Source organism: Entelurus aequoreus, linkage group LG26 (genome assembly GCF_033978785.1).
Source record: "Entelurus aequoreus isolate RoL-2023_Sb linkage group LG26, RoL_Eaeq_v1.1, whole genome shotgun sequence".
Classification (NCBI taxonomy): domain Eukaryota; kingdom Metazoa; phylum Chordata; class Actinopteri; order Syngnathiformes; family Syngnathidae; genus Entelurus; species Entelurus aequoreus.
Window position 1 is genome coordinate 36,288,342 of NC_084756.1, and position 16,928 is coordinate 36,305,269.

Below are 16,928 nucleotides of genomic sequence, written 5' to 3' on the forward strand. Positions count from 1 at the left end.
CAGTGAACAACAGCTCAACAAAGCACTTTTTTGTTGCATTCGAGTATGATAAGTGCTTTATAAATAAAGTTTGATTGACAACTAGTGGCCCGGCATGCATATTACACCCTCCTCACTACTTTTTGTAGCGTTGCGTGAACATGGATCGTTACGGTGCATGAAACTTTTCAGAAATTCAAGTTTTAAAGCTTGTTTTTTGGGTGTAAACGCACAGCAAATAGAAACACAACTGGGCCCCTTTTTTTAAACCTACAAACACACACAAAAACAGACACCTCTAACAACTTCACACCTGTTTAATAGCAGGCCCTGAAACCACCACACTGAGCAGCCTTTGATGTGTGTGTGTGTGTGTGTGTGTGTGTGTGTGTGTGTGTGTGTGTGTGTGTGTGTGTGTGTGTGTGTGCGTGCGTGCGTCTTTGGGGGGTTGGGATGCAGGAAGGAATGTTTCAGCAGAGTAAACAGAGTGAGGCTTCCTGTAGACAACACTTCAAAGGCAAAAAGAGGAAACCAAGATAACACACACACACACACACGCACACACACACACACACAGCCTAAAAGGTAGGAGTCGCCTCTCCATGCAGGACCACAAAAACCTGGAGAGCACGGTCATTCCTAATGTGTGACTGCTGACCATAAACACAAATAAATAACTGCAACCCCAACAATAACACACACACAGGTGATGACCTCACCTGCTTAACACACACACAGCTGTAACCCCGTAGAGAAAACCACTTGGCACGGAGATGAAACAACTCTTATTCAACCCGAAAACCAAATCCGATGGAAAAAAACCTTTCTTTAAAAAAAGATTTTTGGAAGTGCACTTGCCAAACATTTGTTCCAGCACAGCTGGTAGCACATTTGGACTCACTCGGGTCCTTCCCATTACCCCAAACTGGTGTGAAGTTAAAAAGCGGCGTGGTAGAGGAGGCGGCGCTCCTCACATATTGCTCTTTTCCACATCAAACGACAGGAAGTGCGTTTTACTACCTGCAATTCACCTTAAACGACAACGCTGAATGGAAATAAGTGGACGCTCAACTCTATGCAGGACTCTTTGTCTTTTATGGCAAAAACATGGCCGACACACTTTTGGCCTTTGGGATCTTTTAAACAAACAGTTGTTTAAAAATGGGTTTGCTGGAAGCTACTAAATCAGACACAACAAACCATGCTGTGTGTTTAAAATGACTTATTGAGTTGAATAAATTAAATTGATCAGAGGCCACTTTCAACGGCTCCTAATTAGTCCGCTGACCTATGCAGCAACATATTGTGTCATTTATCTACCTATTATTTAGTCAAAGCTGTAAAAATGTATTATTTAGCTACTTGTTCATTTACTGTTAATACATACTTTCCGTGTCAACATGTTCTATCTACACTTCTGTTAAAATGTAATAATCACTTATTCTTCTGTTGTTTACATTAGTTTTGGATGATACCACCACCGATACCAAGTAGTTACAGGATCATACATTGGGCATATTCCAAAGTCCTCATGTGTCCAGGGACATATTTCCTGAGTTTACAATCCAATCCAATCCACTTTATTTATATAGCACATTTAAACAACAAAAATGTTTCCAAAGTGCTGCACAACAATATTAAAAACAATATTAAAATATTATCCTTAGCTCCACCCTTGACTGAATAAACACAAAAAATAAATAAATATAAAACCAATAGAAAAACAATACAAAAATAAATATGATTAAAAAACGATTTTAAAGGGTAAAACCAATTAAAGCAGTAAATAAAAATAAAAATGTATTAAAAAAAAAACACAGAGGACAACAGAGGACAGAGGACCCCACAACTCACGTAGTGTTAAAAGCCAAAGAATAAAAGTTGGTTATAAATAGGGATGTCCGATAATGGCTTTTTGGCGATATCCGATATTGTCCAACTCTTTAATTACCGATATCGATATCAACCGATACCGATATCAACCGATACCGATATATACAGTCGTGGAATTAACACATTATTATGCCTAATTTGGACAACCAGGTATGGTGATGATAAGGTCCTTTTTTTTTAAATTATAAAATAAACTCAGATAAATAAATTAAAAACATTTTCTTGAATAAAAAAGAAAGTAAAACAATATAAAAACAGTTACATAGAAACTAGTAATTAATGAAAATGAGTCAAATTAAGTGTTAATGGTTAGTACTAATAGTGGACCAGCAGCACGCACAATCATGTGTGCTTACGGACTGTATCCCTTGCAGACTGTATTGATATATATTGATATATAATGTAGGAAGCAGAATATTAATAACAGAAAGAAACAACCCTTTTGTGTGAATGAGTGGGAATGGGGGAGGGAGGTTTTTTAGGTTGGTGCACTAATTGTAAGTGTATCTTGTGTTTTTTATGTTGATTTTATAAAAATTAAAAAAAACATACCGATTATAAAAAAAATGATACAGATCATTTCCAATATTACATTTTACAGCATTTATCGGCCATCGGACATCTCTACTTATAAACATAATATAAAAAATAAAAAAAACGAAAATAGATTTTGTGATGCTAAAGAATATCAATGTGTAGTAGTATTGACTAGATACGCTCCTGTACTTGGTATCATTACAGTTCAGATCAGAAGGCCACTTTCATAGCTCTAAAAAGCTAAACATATTTTATACTGTATATTTAGAGACAACGTTTTGGGATATTTGTATCAACATTCCAGATTTTCTCTTTATGCTGTGCCTTCTTTACTTTTTTGTTTGTTTTTATTTATTTTTTTAAAAAGGGACACCCCAGGTACAGTACATTACATCGTTGTGTTATGACATTACATTAGTTTTGATCAAAGTTGGCCAAATCAAACCCACGCCGAATTGAGGGCAGAAAAACAAGGTTAATCACAAATCATTAAAAGACCGATAACAAAGTTTATAACTTTGCAAAGCAGGGAGTAATCGTTAAATGGCCACTTTCCCAAGTGGAGTTCGGATTGGAACGTGCGCGAAATAACGCCGCACAGGTAACGTGTTGCCGGACGCAAAATGTCATTAAATGCGGCAAAGTAAAGTTGTTCAAACTTCATATTTACCTTATTTCAACGTGAAAGTATGACAAATGTGAGCACATGTGCGACAACACCTGAGCGTACTCACATCGTCACAAGTTACGCACGGAGAAAAAGGTAGGAAATGTGTTTTATTTTGTTTGTTTACCTTGAAGTTGCATCGTTCTTGGCTTGTTCTCCTGCTCCCTGCCAGCGTGGACCCAAGAGAAACATTCCACATGAGAAGTAAGCCGGGGAGACCGAGGACGAGGGAGCGAGGGGACGCCATTCCTCTCTGAAGTCTCAACCACCTCTGAGGGAGTCGGACCTGAGGGCCTGTGCGCGTGCGCGTGGGCGTGTGGGCGTGTCGCAGGGGAGAGAGAGAGAGAGAGAGAGAGAGAGAGAGAGAGAGAGAGAGAGAGAGAGAGAGAGAGAGAGAGAGAGAGAGAGAGAGAGCATACCATAAAGCAGACATGCTACCAAATGAAGGCCCGGGGGCCACATGTGGCCTGTTGAGCTTTTCAATCGGGCCCACCGGACATTCCCCCAAAATGTTTGAAACTGTAGCTGCCATTATGATGTGCACAGTGGCGGTCCGTGCGTTTCCCACCTGATTGATTTATTGATTGAAGTAGTGATGGGTCCGGCAACACCGATGCATCGGCATGCGTCGAGCTCATAGAGCGATACCCTGTGTCGGTGCGCGTATCGCTTTTAGAAAGTCACGTGACCGAACACGAGCTGTTTTGGTCACGTGACCGATACGTAGGGTTGGGTATCGTTTGAATTTAGGGATGTCCGATAATGGCTTTTTGCCGATATCCGATATTCCGATATTGTCCAACTCTTTAATTACCGATACCGATATCAACCGATACCGATATCAACCGATACCGATATCAACCGATATATGCAGTCGTGGAATTAACACATTATTATGCCTAATTTGGACAACCAGGTATGGTGAAGATAAGGTCCTTTTTTTAAAAAATTAGTAAAATAAGATAAATAAATTTAAAACATTTTCTTGAATAAAAAAGAAAGTAAAACAATATAAAAACAGTTACATAGAAACTAGTAATGAATGAAAATGAGTAAAATTAAGTGTTAAATGTTAGTACTATTAGTGGACCAGCAGCACGCACAATCATGTGTGCTTACGGACTGTATCCCTTGCAGACTGTATTGATATATATTGATATATAATGTAGGAAGCAGAATATTAATAACAGAAAGAAACAACCCTTTTGTGTGAATGAGTGTGAATGGGGGAGGGAGGTTTTTTGGGTTGGTGCACTAATTGTAAGTGTATCTTGTGTTTTTTATGTTGATTTAATAAAAAATTTTAAAAAATAAAAAAAACGATACCGATAATAAAAAAAACCGATACCGATAATTTCCGATATTACATTTTAACGCATATATCGGCCGATAATATCGGCAGGCCGATATTATCGGACATCTCTATTTGAATTCGAACGATTCCGATTCCGATTCCGATTCCGATTCCGATTTTGATTCCTGACTATTCTCGGTTCCGATTCTTTTAAGAGGCAGGGTCAAAAAAAAGTTTAGGATATTTTAAATGAGCTAGCTAACCTACAGTCTTTCTGAATGAAATAGACTGACATTCTCCATCAATTTTAATTCTATTAACTTTTTATGAACTTTACTATAAATTCCTCACAGGGCTGTTTTCAACTAGAATATAAATATCAAATCTATGAACTTGAATATAAATATTATAAATTATGAATACATTTTCCCAGGGGTACACTTTCCTCAAGAGAGCTTTAATTTTGAAAAACACATTTACACATAAGTGTATGATGCTGCAGGAAACCTAATGAAAACACCTTTACACATAAGTGTATGATGCTGCAGGAAACCTCATGAAAACACATTTACACATAAGTGTATGATGCTGCAGAAAACCTCATGAAAACACCTTTACACATAAGTGTATGATGCTGCAGAAAACCTCATGAAAACACCTTTACACATAAGTGTATGATGCTGCAGGAAACCTCATGAAAACACCTTTACACATAAGTGTATGATGCTGCAGGAAACCTAATGAAAACACCTTTACACATAAGTGTATGATGCTGCAGGAAACCTAATGAAAACACATTTACACATAAGTGTATGATGCTGCAGGAAACCTCATGAAAACACCTTTACACATAAGTGTATGATGCTGCAGGAAACCTCATGAAAACACATTTACACATAAGTGTATGATGCTGCAGGAAACCTCATGAAAACATATTTACACACACAAGTGTATGATGCTGCAGGTACTTAAAAATGTTAGCGTGCTCCCACTGATGGGCTAACCTGGTGCAGAAAAGCAAATAAACAATAAGAAACAACTTGCAAAACCCAGTCCAGATTAGCAGCAGGTACAGTATAAAATCAGAGACAGTTCTTGTTTAGGAAAATGACCATATCCGCCTTCTCAGGCAGGATGCGTGAGCGTTCTGGACAGATAGTGTCTCCTGCTGTGGAAAATACACGTTCGCTGGGTGTGGAAGAAGCTTGAACGCATAAATAGGAGAAAGCGCGATCCGACAGCAAAGGATAAGTCTTTTGTTGGTTCCACCAGACCACCACCATGCAGCAGGGTCGTCAGATATAAGTATCGGTGGAACGTCCTGGTACATCTGCAGCTCTCTCTCCACTCCTTTCTTGATGGACATGGAGCTCTGTTATTTCGCGGTTATTTCATTTTTTTTTGTAAAGTAAAGCCACACTTTCGACCGCCGACGCCCGCTATCCATGCTTGAGCTTGACTGACTCGCTCGGCTATGCTAACACTTCCGGCGGTGGGCGCTTCTTCGTTGGGTGTTCAGCGGCCTTCTTCTTCCGGTTCGGCGGACATATTTTTTTCCGGTCGGCGGACTGGGTATCGAAAATAGGAATCGAAATTTTAACTTTTGAACGATTCCGGGAGAATCGGAAAGTTAGTCCCGTTTCCAATCGACACTCGATACTCGATACCCAACCCTACCGATACGCGACCTGTATTGCACTGACGCCTGCGCGCCAAACTGTGTTTATTAGGAAGCGGCGCAATGCGTGTTGTTGACGAACACCGTTAGGGCCGCTTGTTGTCACTGTCACTCAAAGTTGCATTTCAAAATTACACAGAATAAATGTGTTTATTTTGTTTAGGATTCAGATGGGTTTGATTTGGTGCGCGGCATATATTTGCTGTGCGCAGAGGACGCTTGAGCAGTGCGCAATTGCGCAGGCGCGCACCTTTTAGGGGGAACGTTGCTCACAGGGCACAGAGGAGGCGTCAGTGCGATACAGTTTTCGTATCGGTCACGTGACCAAAGCAGCTCATGATCGGTCACGTGACTTTCTAAAAGCGGTACGCGCACCGACACAGGGTTTCGCTCTATGAGCTCTACGCATGCGCAGATGCTTCGGTGTTGCTGGACCCATCACTACTGTTACTAGAGAGAGGCACAGGAATGATGGCGTGGCGAAGTTGGTAGAGTGGCCGTGCCAGCAATCGGAGGGTTGCTGGTTACTGGGGTTCAATCCCCACCTTCTACCATACTAGTCACGATACATGTTCACAATATTTATTGACTGTATCTAAAAAAGATAAAAATATATTTTTATTTAAATGAAGATATTAAATCATCCTAAATCGGGGGTCGGCAACCCGCGGCTCTAGAGCCGCGTGCGGCTCTTTAGCGCCGCCCTAGTGGCTCTCTGGAGATTTTTCAAAAATGTATGAAGAATGGAAAAAGTTGAGGGGAAAAAAATATATTTTTTGTTTTAGTATGGTTTCTGTATGAGGACAAACATGACACAAACCTCCCTAATCGTTATAAATCACACTGTTTATATTAAACATGCTTCACTGATTCGTGTATTTGGCGAGCGCCGTTTTGTCCTACTAATTTTGGCGGTCCTTGAACTCACCGTATAGTTTGTTTACATCTAGACCTTTCTCCGACTTTGTAGGACGTGTTTTATGCCACTTCTTTTTCTGTCTCATTTGGTCCACCAAACTTTAAACGTTGTGCGTGAATGCACAAAGGTGAGTTTTGTTGATGTTATTGACTTGTGTGGAGTGCTAATCAAACATATTTGGTCACTGCATGACTGCAAGCTAATCGATGCTAACATGCTATTTAGGCTAGCGATATGTACATATTGCATCATTATGCCTCATTTGTAGCTATATATTTGAGCTCATTTACTTTCCTTTAAGTCATCTTAATTAAATTTATATCTCATGATACATGTAATATGGCTTTTAATTTTTTGCGGCTCCTGACAGATTTGTTTTTGTATTTTTGGTCCATTATGGCTCTTTCAACATTTTGGGTTGCCGACCCCTGTCCTAAATGAAATACAATGACTTGGTTTATATTATTGTATATACTAGGTCATAAAATCAGTGTCAGTTGAGTCGGTCCATAGGTTGCCTGTAGGGATTTTTAATGTCCAGCAGATGTCAGTATTTAGTGACACAGTATCAATACAGTTTTGCAATGTGTCGAAACGCTTCATGAGGCCTCATCAACCCATCACTAGATTGAAGCTTTTATTAGTAGATTGCACAGTACAGTAAAGCGACATACATAAAAAATACATATAAAACAATCACTGTAAACATGGTCATTTATTTCATTTCATTTTTATTTATCTCCTTCATTGATGTGCATCTTTGATAGACAATTATTCAGTTATACATTTACACACCAATGCCTGAGAAGGAGCAGGATGAAGAAAAATCTTATATTTTCCTGCCCCCTTCAACATAATACGTAGTCTTACTTAATGATATACAAACCAACAATTACATCCAAATATAACGAAAACAAACAAAAAAACACAAGTGCAAAACTTTATTGTCAGGACTTGGTTCTTGAGTCTTGTTTCTCCGGAAGGCAACGGAAAGTTGGCGCGGGCCAGACGTGAATTTAAATACATGGTTTTAATTTTAACACTCAAAAGGGTATAAACAAAAAGCGCTCCCAACGGAGGTAAAAACTTGACTATGAAAACAAAACTTGCACAAAGGCAGAAACTATGAACAATAAAACAAAAACACTAACTGTGGCATTAATAAACAAAAACTTACTGGGCAAAGAACTGTGAACATGACATGAAGTAGAGGGATGAAAAAGTGCGAGGTCGCCAGGACGAACAACAGAAACAGACAGCTTTAAATAGTGACATGATCAGTGAAAACAGGTGCGTGACTCAAAACGTGAAACAGGTGCGTGACAGGACAGGTGAAAACTAATGAGTTGCTATGGAAACAAACAAACAAGGAAGTGCAACCAGGAACTAAAAAGAGTCCAAAAAACAAAGATGGCCAAAACAAAAACATGAACAGACATGACATTCATGAAGTACAAACCGAACAAAAAAAACAAAATAAGTAATATACACCTCACGGGATGATACAAAACAAATACAAAACCAGGCAAAAAATAAGTAAAATAATAAATATAAAGGAAAATGTAAACACTTATGGCTGTCCATATGATCTTATTGTTCTGTCTTTATATCCATCCATCCATCCATTTTCTACCGCTTATTCCCTTCGGGGTCGCGGGGGGCGCTGGAGCCTATATATTTTTTTCAATTGGAATATATTTTTACAGTCTTTTATCTCATTGTAAAGAGAATTCCATAGTTTAACATTTGTTTTAAAGTTGTCCTTGAATACTGATGTTGGAAATTACCTTTTCTTCTATGCTCTTCATTCTCACAAGTGATGACAAACATTTTTTGTAAATTTGCTGGTAATGTTTTACTTTTAGCCTTAAACATGACACATAATGTCTGTAACTTTACTAGCTCCCGTAATTTAAATAAACCCGAATTAATGAATAATATGTTAGTGTGTTCTAAGTAATCTACTTTATGAATAATCCTTATAGCTCTTTTCTGTAGTTGATACAATGCCTTTATGTTACTCTTATATGTGTTCCCCCACACTTCCACACAGCTGATATATGGCAATATAAGTGCACAATACAATATACGCATTGCCCTATAATCTAACACATATTTTACCTTATTTAATATAAAAATACTCTTAGACATCTGTTTCCGTACATGTGCAATATGAGATTTCCATGTCAGACCATCATCCAGTATCACTCCTAAAAATCTAAGTTCAGAAACCCTTTCAATATCAATTCCATCTATTGACAGTTTGATTGTTTATTTAAGGGAAGAATGTAATAGAAAATATCAATACAAAGTGTCAAGACAGAATAAACTTTCTGCTGCTGCAGCAACAGAGATACAGTCTATAAGATATATAAATATCTAATGTATTCATACATTGTTTATGTAGGATATACGCACGTATATATAACCTAATCATATTGTTTCTTCCACTTCAAAATAGCTGACCATTTTTTTCCGCTTCTCTGGAATTATATTACCAGTTTTGATCTCAGATGTCTGGTCACTTATAGCAGTGTTTTTCAACCACTGTGCCGTGGCACACTCGTGTGCCGTGGCATACAGTCCGGTGTGCCGTGGGAGATTATCTAATTTCACCTATTTGGGTTAAAAATATTAGCTCGGCAGAGTAACCGTGTAATACTCTTCCATAGCCGGTAGCTAATTGCTATGTAAATGTTGGAAACAGCGGGAGGCAGCGTGCAGGTAAAAAAGGTGTCAAATGCTTAAATTAAAAATAAACAAAAGGTGAGTGCCCCTAAGAAAAGGCATTGAAGCTTAGGGAAGGCTATGCGGAACAAAACTAAAACTGAACTGGCTACAAAGTAAACAAAAACAGAATGCTGGACGACAGCAAAGACTTACTGTGGAGCAAAGACGGCGTCCACAATGTACATCCGAACATGACGTGACAATCAACAATGTCCCCACAAAGAAGGATAAAAACAACTGAAATATTCTTGATTGCTAAAACAAAGTAGATGGGGGAAATATCGCTCAAAGGAAGACATGAAACTGCTACAGGAAAATACCAAAAAAAGAGAAAAAGCCACCAAAATAGTAACGCAAGACAAGAAGTAAAACACTACACACAGGAAAACAGCAAAAAACTCAAAATAAGTCAGGGTGTGATGTGACAGGTGGTGACAGTACACCTACTTTGAGACAAGAGCTATAGTGATGCATGCTTGGTTATGCTTTAAAGTCATATCCAACAATTGCAACAACGACTCTTTACTGTTAACTGAGTTCGTTTTTTAATGATTTCTGCTGGTGGTGTGCCTCCGCATTTTTTCAACGCAAAAAATGTGCTTTGGCTCAAAAAAGGTTGAAAAACACGGGCTTATAGCATATAAGAATATTCTATTGCTGTTAAGCAAACTATGAAGAATAAAACATGTGTCCTTTATCATAGCTACACGTATGACAAAAAAGCGTGTGAAAATCAGTGGTATTCAGAGAGGTAAGAAGAATTAAATGCGCTGACAGTTCATTGCTCCTGCCAAATGAATTGCACTGAGTGGAGCGGATCACCACTCCAAGATGGCGGCCCCGCGTCTCGTCAGCGGCAGTAGTGCTCGATGCTGCGTACCCTTAGAACAGGGGTGCTCATTACGTCGATCGCGAGCTACCGGTCGATCGCACTTTATTTCAACAGACTCTGGTGCCTTACCTGTCGTCAAAACTCCAAAGACCGACTGCACAGTTGCACAATAAAAGCTCTGCTTCATCCTGCCTGCGCTAACAAAATAAGAGTCTCAGAAAGCTGGCGTGCACAAGCTAGCAAGCTACGGAGTTTGCCGCCAATGTATTTCTTGTAAAGTGTATACAAAGGAGTACGGAAGCTGGACAAATAAGATGATAAAAACCAACCACTTTCATTTGATATTGGACAGAAGGATGACTTTTTTTCTCCTCCATTCGAAAATGCGGACGTTATCAGCACCACTGTCTGATTCCTATCAATGCAAGTCATCAGAATCAGGTAATACACCAACTTATATTCTTGTCTTCATGAAAGAAAGGAATCTATATGTGTTAAACATGCTTGTATTATCTTTAAACACCTTTAACTTGTTAACAATATTAACTATATGTGTTAAACATGCTTGTATTATCATTAAACACTTTTAACTTATTAACAATATTAACTATATGTGTTAAACATGCTTGTATTATCATTAAACACCTTTAACTTTTTAACAATATTAACTATATGTGTTAAACATGCTTGTATTATCATTAAACACCTTTAACTTGTTAACAATATTAACTATATGTGTTAAACATGCTTGCATGATCTTTAAACACCTTTAACTTGTTAACAATATTAACTATATGTATTAAACATTCTTGTATTATCATTAAACACCTTTAATTTATTAACAATATTAACTATATGTGTTAAACATGCTTGTATTATCTTTAAACACATTTAACTTGTTAACAATATCAACTACATGTATTAAACATTATTGTATTATCATTAAACACCTTTAATTTATTAACAATATTAACTATATGTGTTAAACATGCTTGTATTATCTTTAAACACCTTTAACTTGTTAACAATATTAACTATATGTGTTAAACATGCTTGTATTATCTTTAAACACCTTTAACTTGTTAACAATATTAACTATATGTGTTAAACATGCTTGTATTATCATTAAACACCTTTAACTTGTTAACAATATTATATATATGTGTTAAACATGCTTGTATTATCATTAAACACCTTTAACTTGTTAACAATATTAACTAAATGTGTTAAACGTGCTTGTATTATCATTAAACACCTTTAACTTGTTAACAATATCAACTACATGTGTTAAACGTGCTTGTATTATTAATAAACACCTCTAACTTATTAACAATAATAACTATATGTGTTAAACATGCTTGCATTATCTTTAAACACCTTTAATTAGTTAAAAATATTAACTATTTGTATTAAACATTCTTGTATTATCATTAAACACCTTAAATTTATTAACAATATTAACTATATGTGTTAAACATGCTTGTATTATCTTTAAACACCTTTAACTTGTTAACAATATTAACTATATGTGTTAAACATGTTTGCATTATCTTTAAACACCTTTAACTTGTTAACAACATTAACTATATGTATTAAACATTCTTGTATTATCATTAAACACCTTTAACTTGTTAACAATATTAACTATATGTGTTAAACATGCTTGCATTATCTTTAAACACCTTTAACTTGTTAACAATATTAACTATATGTATTAAACATTCTTGTATTATCATTAAACACCTTTAATTTATTAACAATATTAACTATATGTGTTAAACATGCTTGTATTATCTTTAAACACCTTTAGCTTGTTAACAATATTAACTATGTGTGTTAAACATGCTTGTATTATCATTAAACACCTTTAACTTGTTAACAATATTAACTATATGTGTTAAACATGCTTGTATTATCATTAAACACTTTTAACTTATTAATAATATTAACTATATGTGTTAAACATGCTTGTATTATCATTAAACACCTTTAACTTGTTAACAATATTAACTATATGTGTTAAACGTGCTTGTATTATTAATAAACACCTTTAACTTATTAACAATAATAACTATATGTGTTAAACATGCTTGCATTATCTTTAAACACCTTTAACTTGTTAACAATATTAACTATATGTATTAAACATTCTTGTATTATCATTAAACACCTTTAATTTATTAACAATATTAACTATATGTGTTAAACATGCTTGTATTATCTTTAAACACATTTAACTTGTTAACAATATCAACCATATGTGTTAAAAATTATTGCATTATCTTTAACCACCTTTAAGTTGTTAACAATATTAACTATATGTATTAAACATTCTTGTATTATCATTAAACACCTTTAATTTATTAACAATATTAACTATATGTGTTAAACATGCTTGTATTATCTTTAAACACCTTTAACTTATTAACAATATTAACTATAGGTGTTAAACATGCTTGTATTATCATTAAACACTTTTAACTTGTTAACAATATTAACTATATGTGTTAAACATGCTTGCATTATCATTAAACACCTTTAACTTATTAACAATATTAACTATAGGTGTTAAACATGCTTGTATTATCATTAAACACCTTTAACTTGTTAACAATATTAATTATATGTGTTAAACATGCTTGCATTATCATTAAACACCTTTAACTTGTTAACAATATTAACTATATGTGTTAACATGCTTGTATTATCATTAAACACCATTAACTTGTTAACAATATTAACTATATGTGTTAAACATGATTGCAATATCTTTAAACACCTTTAACTTGTTAACAATATTAACTACATGTATTAAACATTCTTGTATTATCATTAAAGACCTTTAATTTATTAACAATATTTAACTATATGTGTTAAACATGCTTGCATTATCATTAAACACCTTTAACTTGTTAACAAAAACATATATTTCATAAATAAGTAAATATAAATTATATATATGAATGAGGTAGATCCCCACGACTTGATCAATTGAAAAGTAGCTGTCACGCACCCCTGCCTTAGAAGATGTCTATGGTTAAGGACTAGCTTTCTAATCGACCGCCATTTTGGCTCTGTGTCGTACGAGTAAACAGAGTAAAGGAGGAGCCTGCTCAGAGCCACAATGGCCCCCTACGCTTTCAATGGAAGAGCCAATCACGGACGTTTCTGACCGTCCAATCAGAATCAAGCCGAGGGCGGAGTCGTGGAGGGACTGTGTTGTGGATTCCGCGTAGCCCCCCCCCCAAAAAAAATCACAAAAAAGTGGGAGTTGACGAGCTAATTTGTTGTGTGTTTTCTTCCGTCGATTGGCAACTATTCTCGACGCACCACCCAGCCGCAGCCATGCCCGGGATAGAGAAGCTGCCAATAGAGGAGACTCTGGAGGACAGTCCGCAGGTAGAACTAACAAACCCAAAACAAACACGCTAGCATGCTAACGCTAACAGCTCGCTATGCTAAGCTAACAGTAATTGTCAACCGCTAGCAAAAATAGTCTTTAATTGTTCAAGGCGCTCGCAAGCTGCTGCCATGTGTCCAACCAAGCAGCCAGCGAAAATGACACCTTTTGGGAGTGCAAAATGACACATCAGCTGATGGATAATTCCATCCTGACGTTAGGGAGGCGTCTCCTTAGCATGCTGCTTCCTTAGCCACCCGGCTAGCTTCTTGTGAACGTTTAGTCTGTTTTCCAGAAGAGAGACTTTTTCCTGCTTATTTTCAAAGGCAATCCACATTTTCCGGAGAGTTATGATGTACAGATCACAACAATTTTAGTAAGAATATTTGCGAAGTGGGATGCATCCACTTTTGCTTACCGTAACACCTGCTCTGACGTCACCGATCGGTCACTTCTTTCTTTTCTTCCTTTCTTTAGTTTATTTGGAACATGAACACACTTACAGCATGATACAATCACACAATTTCACATCATTTCACTTTACATCATGTCCGAAAAGGAGTAGGAAGAAGCAAAGCTTATTTAATCCTACCCCGTTCCCACTTCAGAGCGTTTACAAATATATACATTCATTTACTGACTTTTTTTTAAATAGTAAAATGACATCCGTGAATGAGTAATACAACAGTTTTGTAAAATATAAATAAGTCAGTCATTATTAACATACTGAGATGAAGAATATGTTATTTTCAATAAGGTTGAAAGTAGGGATGATGTTTGATAAGAATTTATCGAGTTCGAGCCTGTTATCGAATCCTCTTATCGAACCGATTCCTTATCGATTCTCTTATCGAGTCCAGATAGGTTGTTGTATGTGGAAAAAAACACAATATTTGGTTTAACAAATCACTTCACATTCTCTACTGCTCGCTACTATAGTATTACCATGTCTGAGTTATTGTGCAGAAATGTGGGGAAATAACTACAAATGTGCGCTACATTCGTTAACCGTGTTACAAAAAAGATCAATTAGACTGATACATAATGTTGGATATAGAGAACATACAAACACTTTATTTATTGAGTCAAAAATATTAAAGTTTGATGATTTGGTAAAATTGCAAACAGCTAAAATGATGTGGAATTAAATGATGGAATGGATTAAGTAAAGAAGTTAAACATTGTACTGATATGATCCAGTTTAAGAGGTTGTTCAAATGAATAGTGCTTACAAAGTACAAAGAAGAAGAATTATGAGAAATACTTTCAACTAGGGATGTCCGATAATGGCTTTTTGCCGATATCCGATATTCCGATATTGTCCAACTCTTTAATTACCGATACCGATATCAACCGATACCGATATCAACCAATATATACAGTCGTGGAATTAACACATTATTATGCCTAATTTGGACAACTAGGTATGGTGAAGATAAGGTACTTTAAAAAAAAAAAAAAAAAAAAATAAAATAAGATAAATAAATTAAAAACATTTTCTTGAATAAAAAAGAAAGTAAAACAATATAAAAACAGTTACATTGAAACTAGTAATAAATGAAAATTAGTAAAATTAACTGTTAAAGGTTAGTACTATTAGTGGACCAGCAGCACGCACAGTCATGTGTGCTTACGGACTGTATCCCTTGCAGACTGTATTGATATATATTGATATATAATGTAGGAACCAGAATATTGATAACAGAAAGGAATGGGGGGAGGGAGGTTTTTTGGGTTGGTGCACTAATTGTAAGTGTATCTTGTGTTTTTTATGTTGATTTAATAAAAAAAAAAAAAGAACCGATACAGATAATAAAAAAACCGATACCAATAATTTCCGATATTACATTTTAACGCATTTATCGGCCGATAATATCGGCAGGCCGATTTTATCGGACATCCCTAGAAACAACCCTTTTGTGTGAATGAGTGTAAATGGGGGAGGGAGGTTTTTTGGGTTGGTGCACTAATTGTAAGTGTATCTTGTGTTTTTTATGTTGATTTAATAAAAAAACCAAAAAAAACCGATACCGATAATAAATAAACCGATACCGATAATTTCCGATATTACATTTTAACGCATATATCTCTAATCTTGAGTTGTAAAATTGTGCATGTTGACCCCGAGAGGGACAAGCAGTAGAAAAATGGATGGATGGAATTTTTGCACTTCTTAAAATCGGATCCGGAAATTTCAAAGTCGAGACATCCATCCATCCATCCATCCATCCATCCATCCATTTTCTACCGCTTATTCCCTTCGGGGTCGCGGGGGCGCTGGAGCCTATCTCAGCTACAATCGGGCGGAAGGCGGGGTACACCCTGGACAAGTCGCCAACTCATGGCAGGGCAAAGTCGAGACACTTCTGGGAAATGTGAATGACGTCATCAACCTCTGTGGTCCTCCATTAGTCCAAAAATAGCCCCTCTCCCCCCCAGACAGACAATAATGACGCACACCACCTTGATCTTAGCGGTCACAAGCTGCCTGTGCAATGGAGATACTGTTAGTGGGTCAGCGACCCATTGTCACATACCCATAAATTACTTCCGGCAAGACTGAAAAGTGGACATTCAGCAACCGCTCGTTTGATTGCTTTCATCAAGTGAATGTTTTTTCCCCCCCTGAATCTTACAATCAGACTCGCTCTCTGCTTGGAGTGTTTGAGGAGGACACAGCTGCCATCTCCAACTACTGCACAAAGCTTTATCAGGCCATGCACAGGATCTATGATGCCCAGGTACACACACACACACACACACACACACACACACACACACACACATGCACTAGCATGTTTGACAAGTGTAGAAGCATTGCCAATGAAGTAAGAACCACATACTGTGTCCACCTTGCAGAATGAGCTGAGCGCTGCCACACATCTGACCTCCAGATTGCTGAAAGAGTATGACAAACAGGTTTGGCAATTTCCTTTGTTTTCAAAGATTAAAACGTCAATTATAATACACTCGGTCATAGGGTTGAATTGAAGTATTTA

The 16,928-nt window shown here is 36.5% G+C and overlaps 2 protein-coding genes across 5 annotated transcripts in view; one reads left to right on the forward strand and one right to left on the reverse strand.

Annotated features, from left to right (window-relative positions):
* il17rd (interleukin 17 receptor D) overlaps positions 1 to 3,346 on the reverse strand; it is a 92,298-nt gene extending 88,952 nt beyond the window's left edge. For all 3 annotated transcript variants that reach the window (XR_009824696.1, XM_062038003.1, XM_062038002.1), the window contains exon 1: positions 3,204 to 3,346. Coding sequence is in view for 2 of the 3 variants with exons in the window: in XM_062038003.1 (XP_061893987.1) it covers positions 3,204 to 3,323 (120 nt within the window). In the remaining variant the exon portion in view is untranslated. The remainder of the gene's footprint in view (positions 1 to 3,203) is intronic.
* A 10,396-nt stretch (positions 3,347 to 13,742) lies between these two features.
* appl1 (adaptor protein, phosphotyrosine interaction, PH domain and leucine zipper containing 1) overlaps positions 13,743 to 16,928 on the forward strand; it is a 33,718-nt gene continuing 30,532 nt past the window's right edge. Inside the window, exons 1-3 of one of the 2 annotated variants that reach the window (XM_062038005.1) lie at positions 13,743 to 13,928; positions 16,572 to 16,670; positions 16,789 to 16,848. In XM_062038005.1, coding sequence (XP_061893989.1) covers positions 13,875 to 13,928; positions 16,572 to 16,670; positions 16,789 to 16,848 — 213 coding nt within the window. In that variant the 5' untranslated portion in view covers positions 13,743 to 13,874. The remainder of the gene's footprint in view (positions 13,929 to 16,571; positions 16,671 to 16,788; positions 16,849 to 16,928) is intronic. The other variant, XM_062038004.1, reaches the window with a different exon arrangement.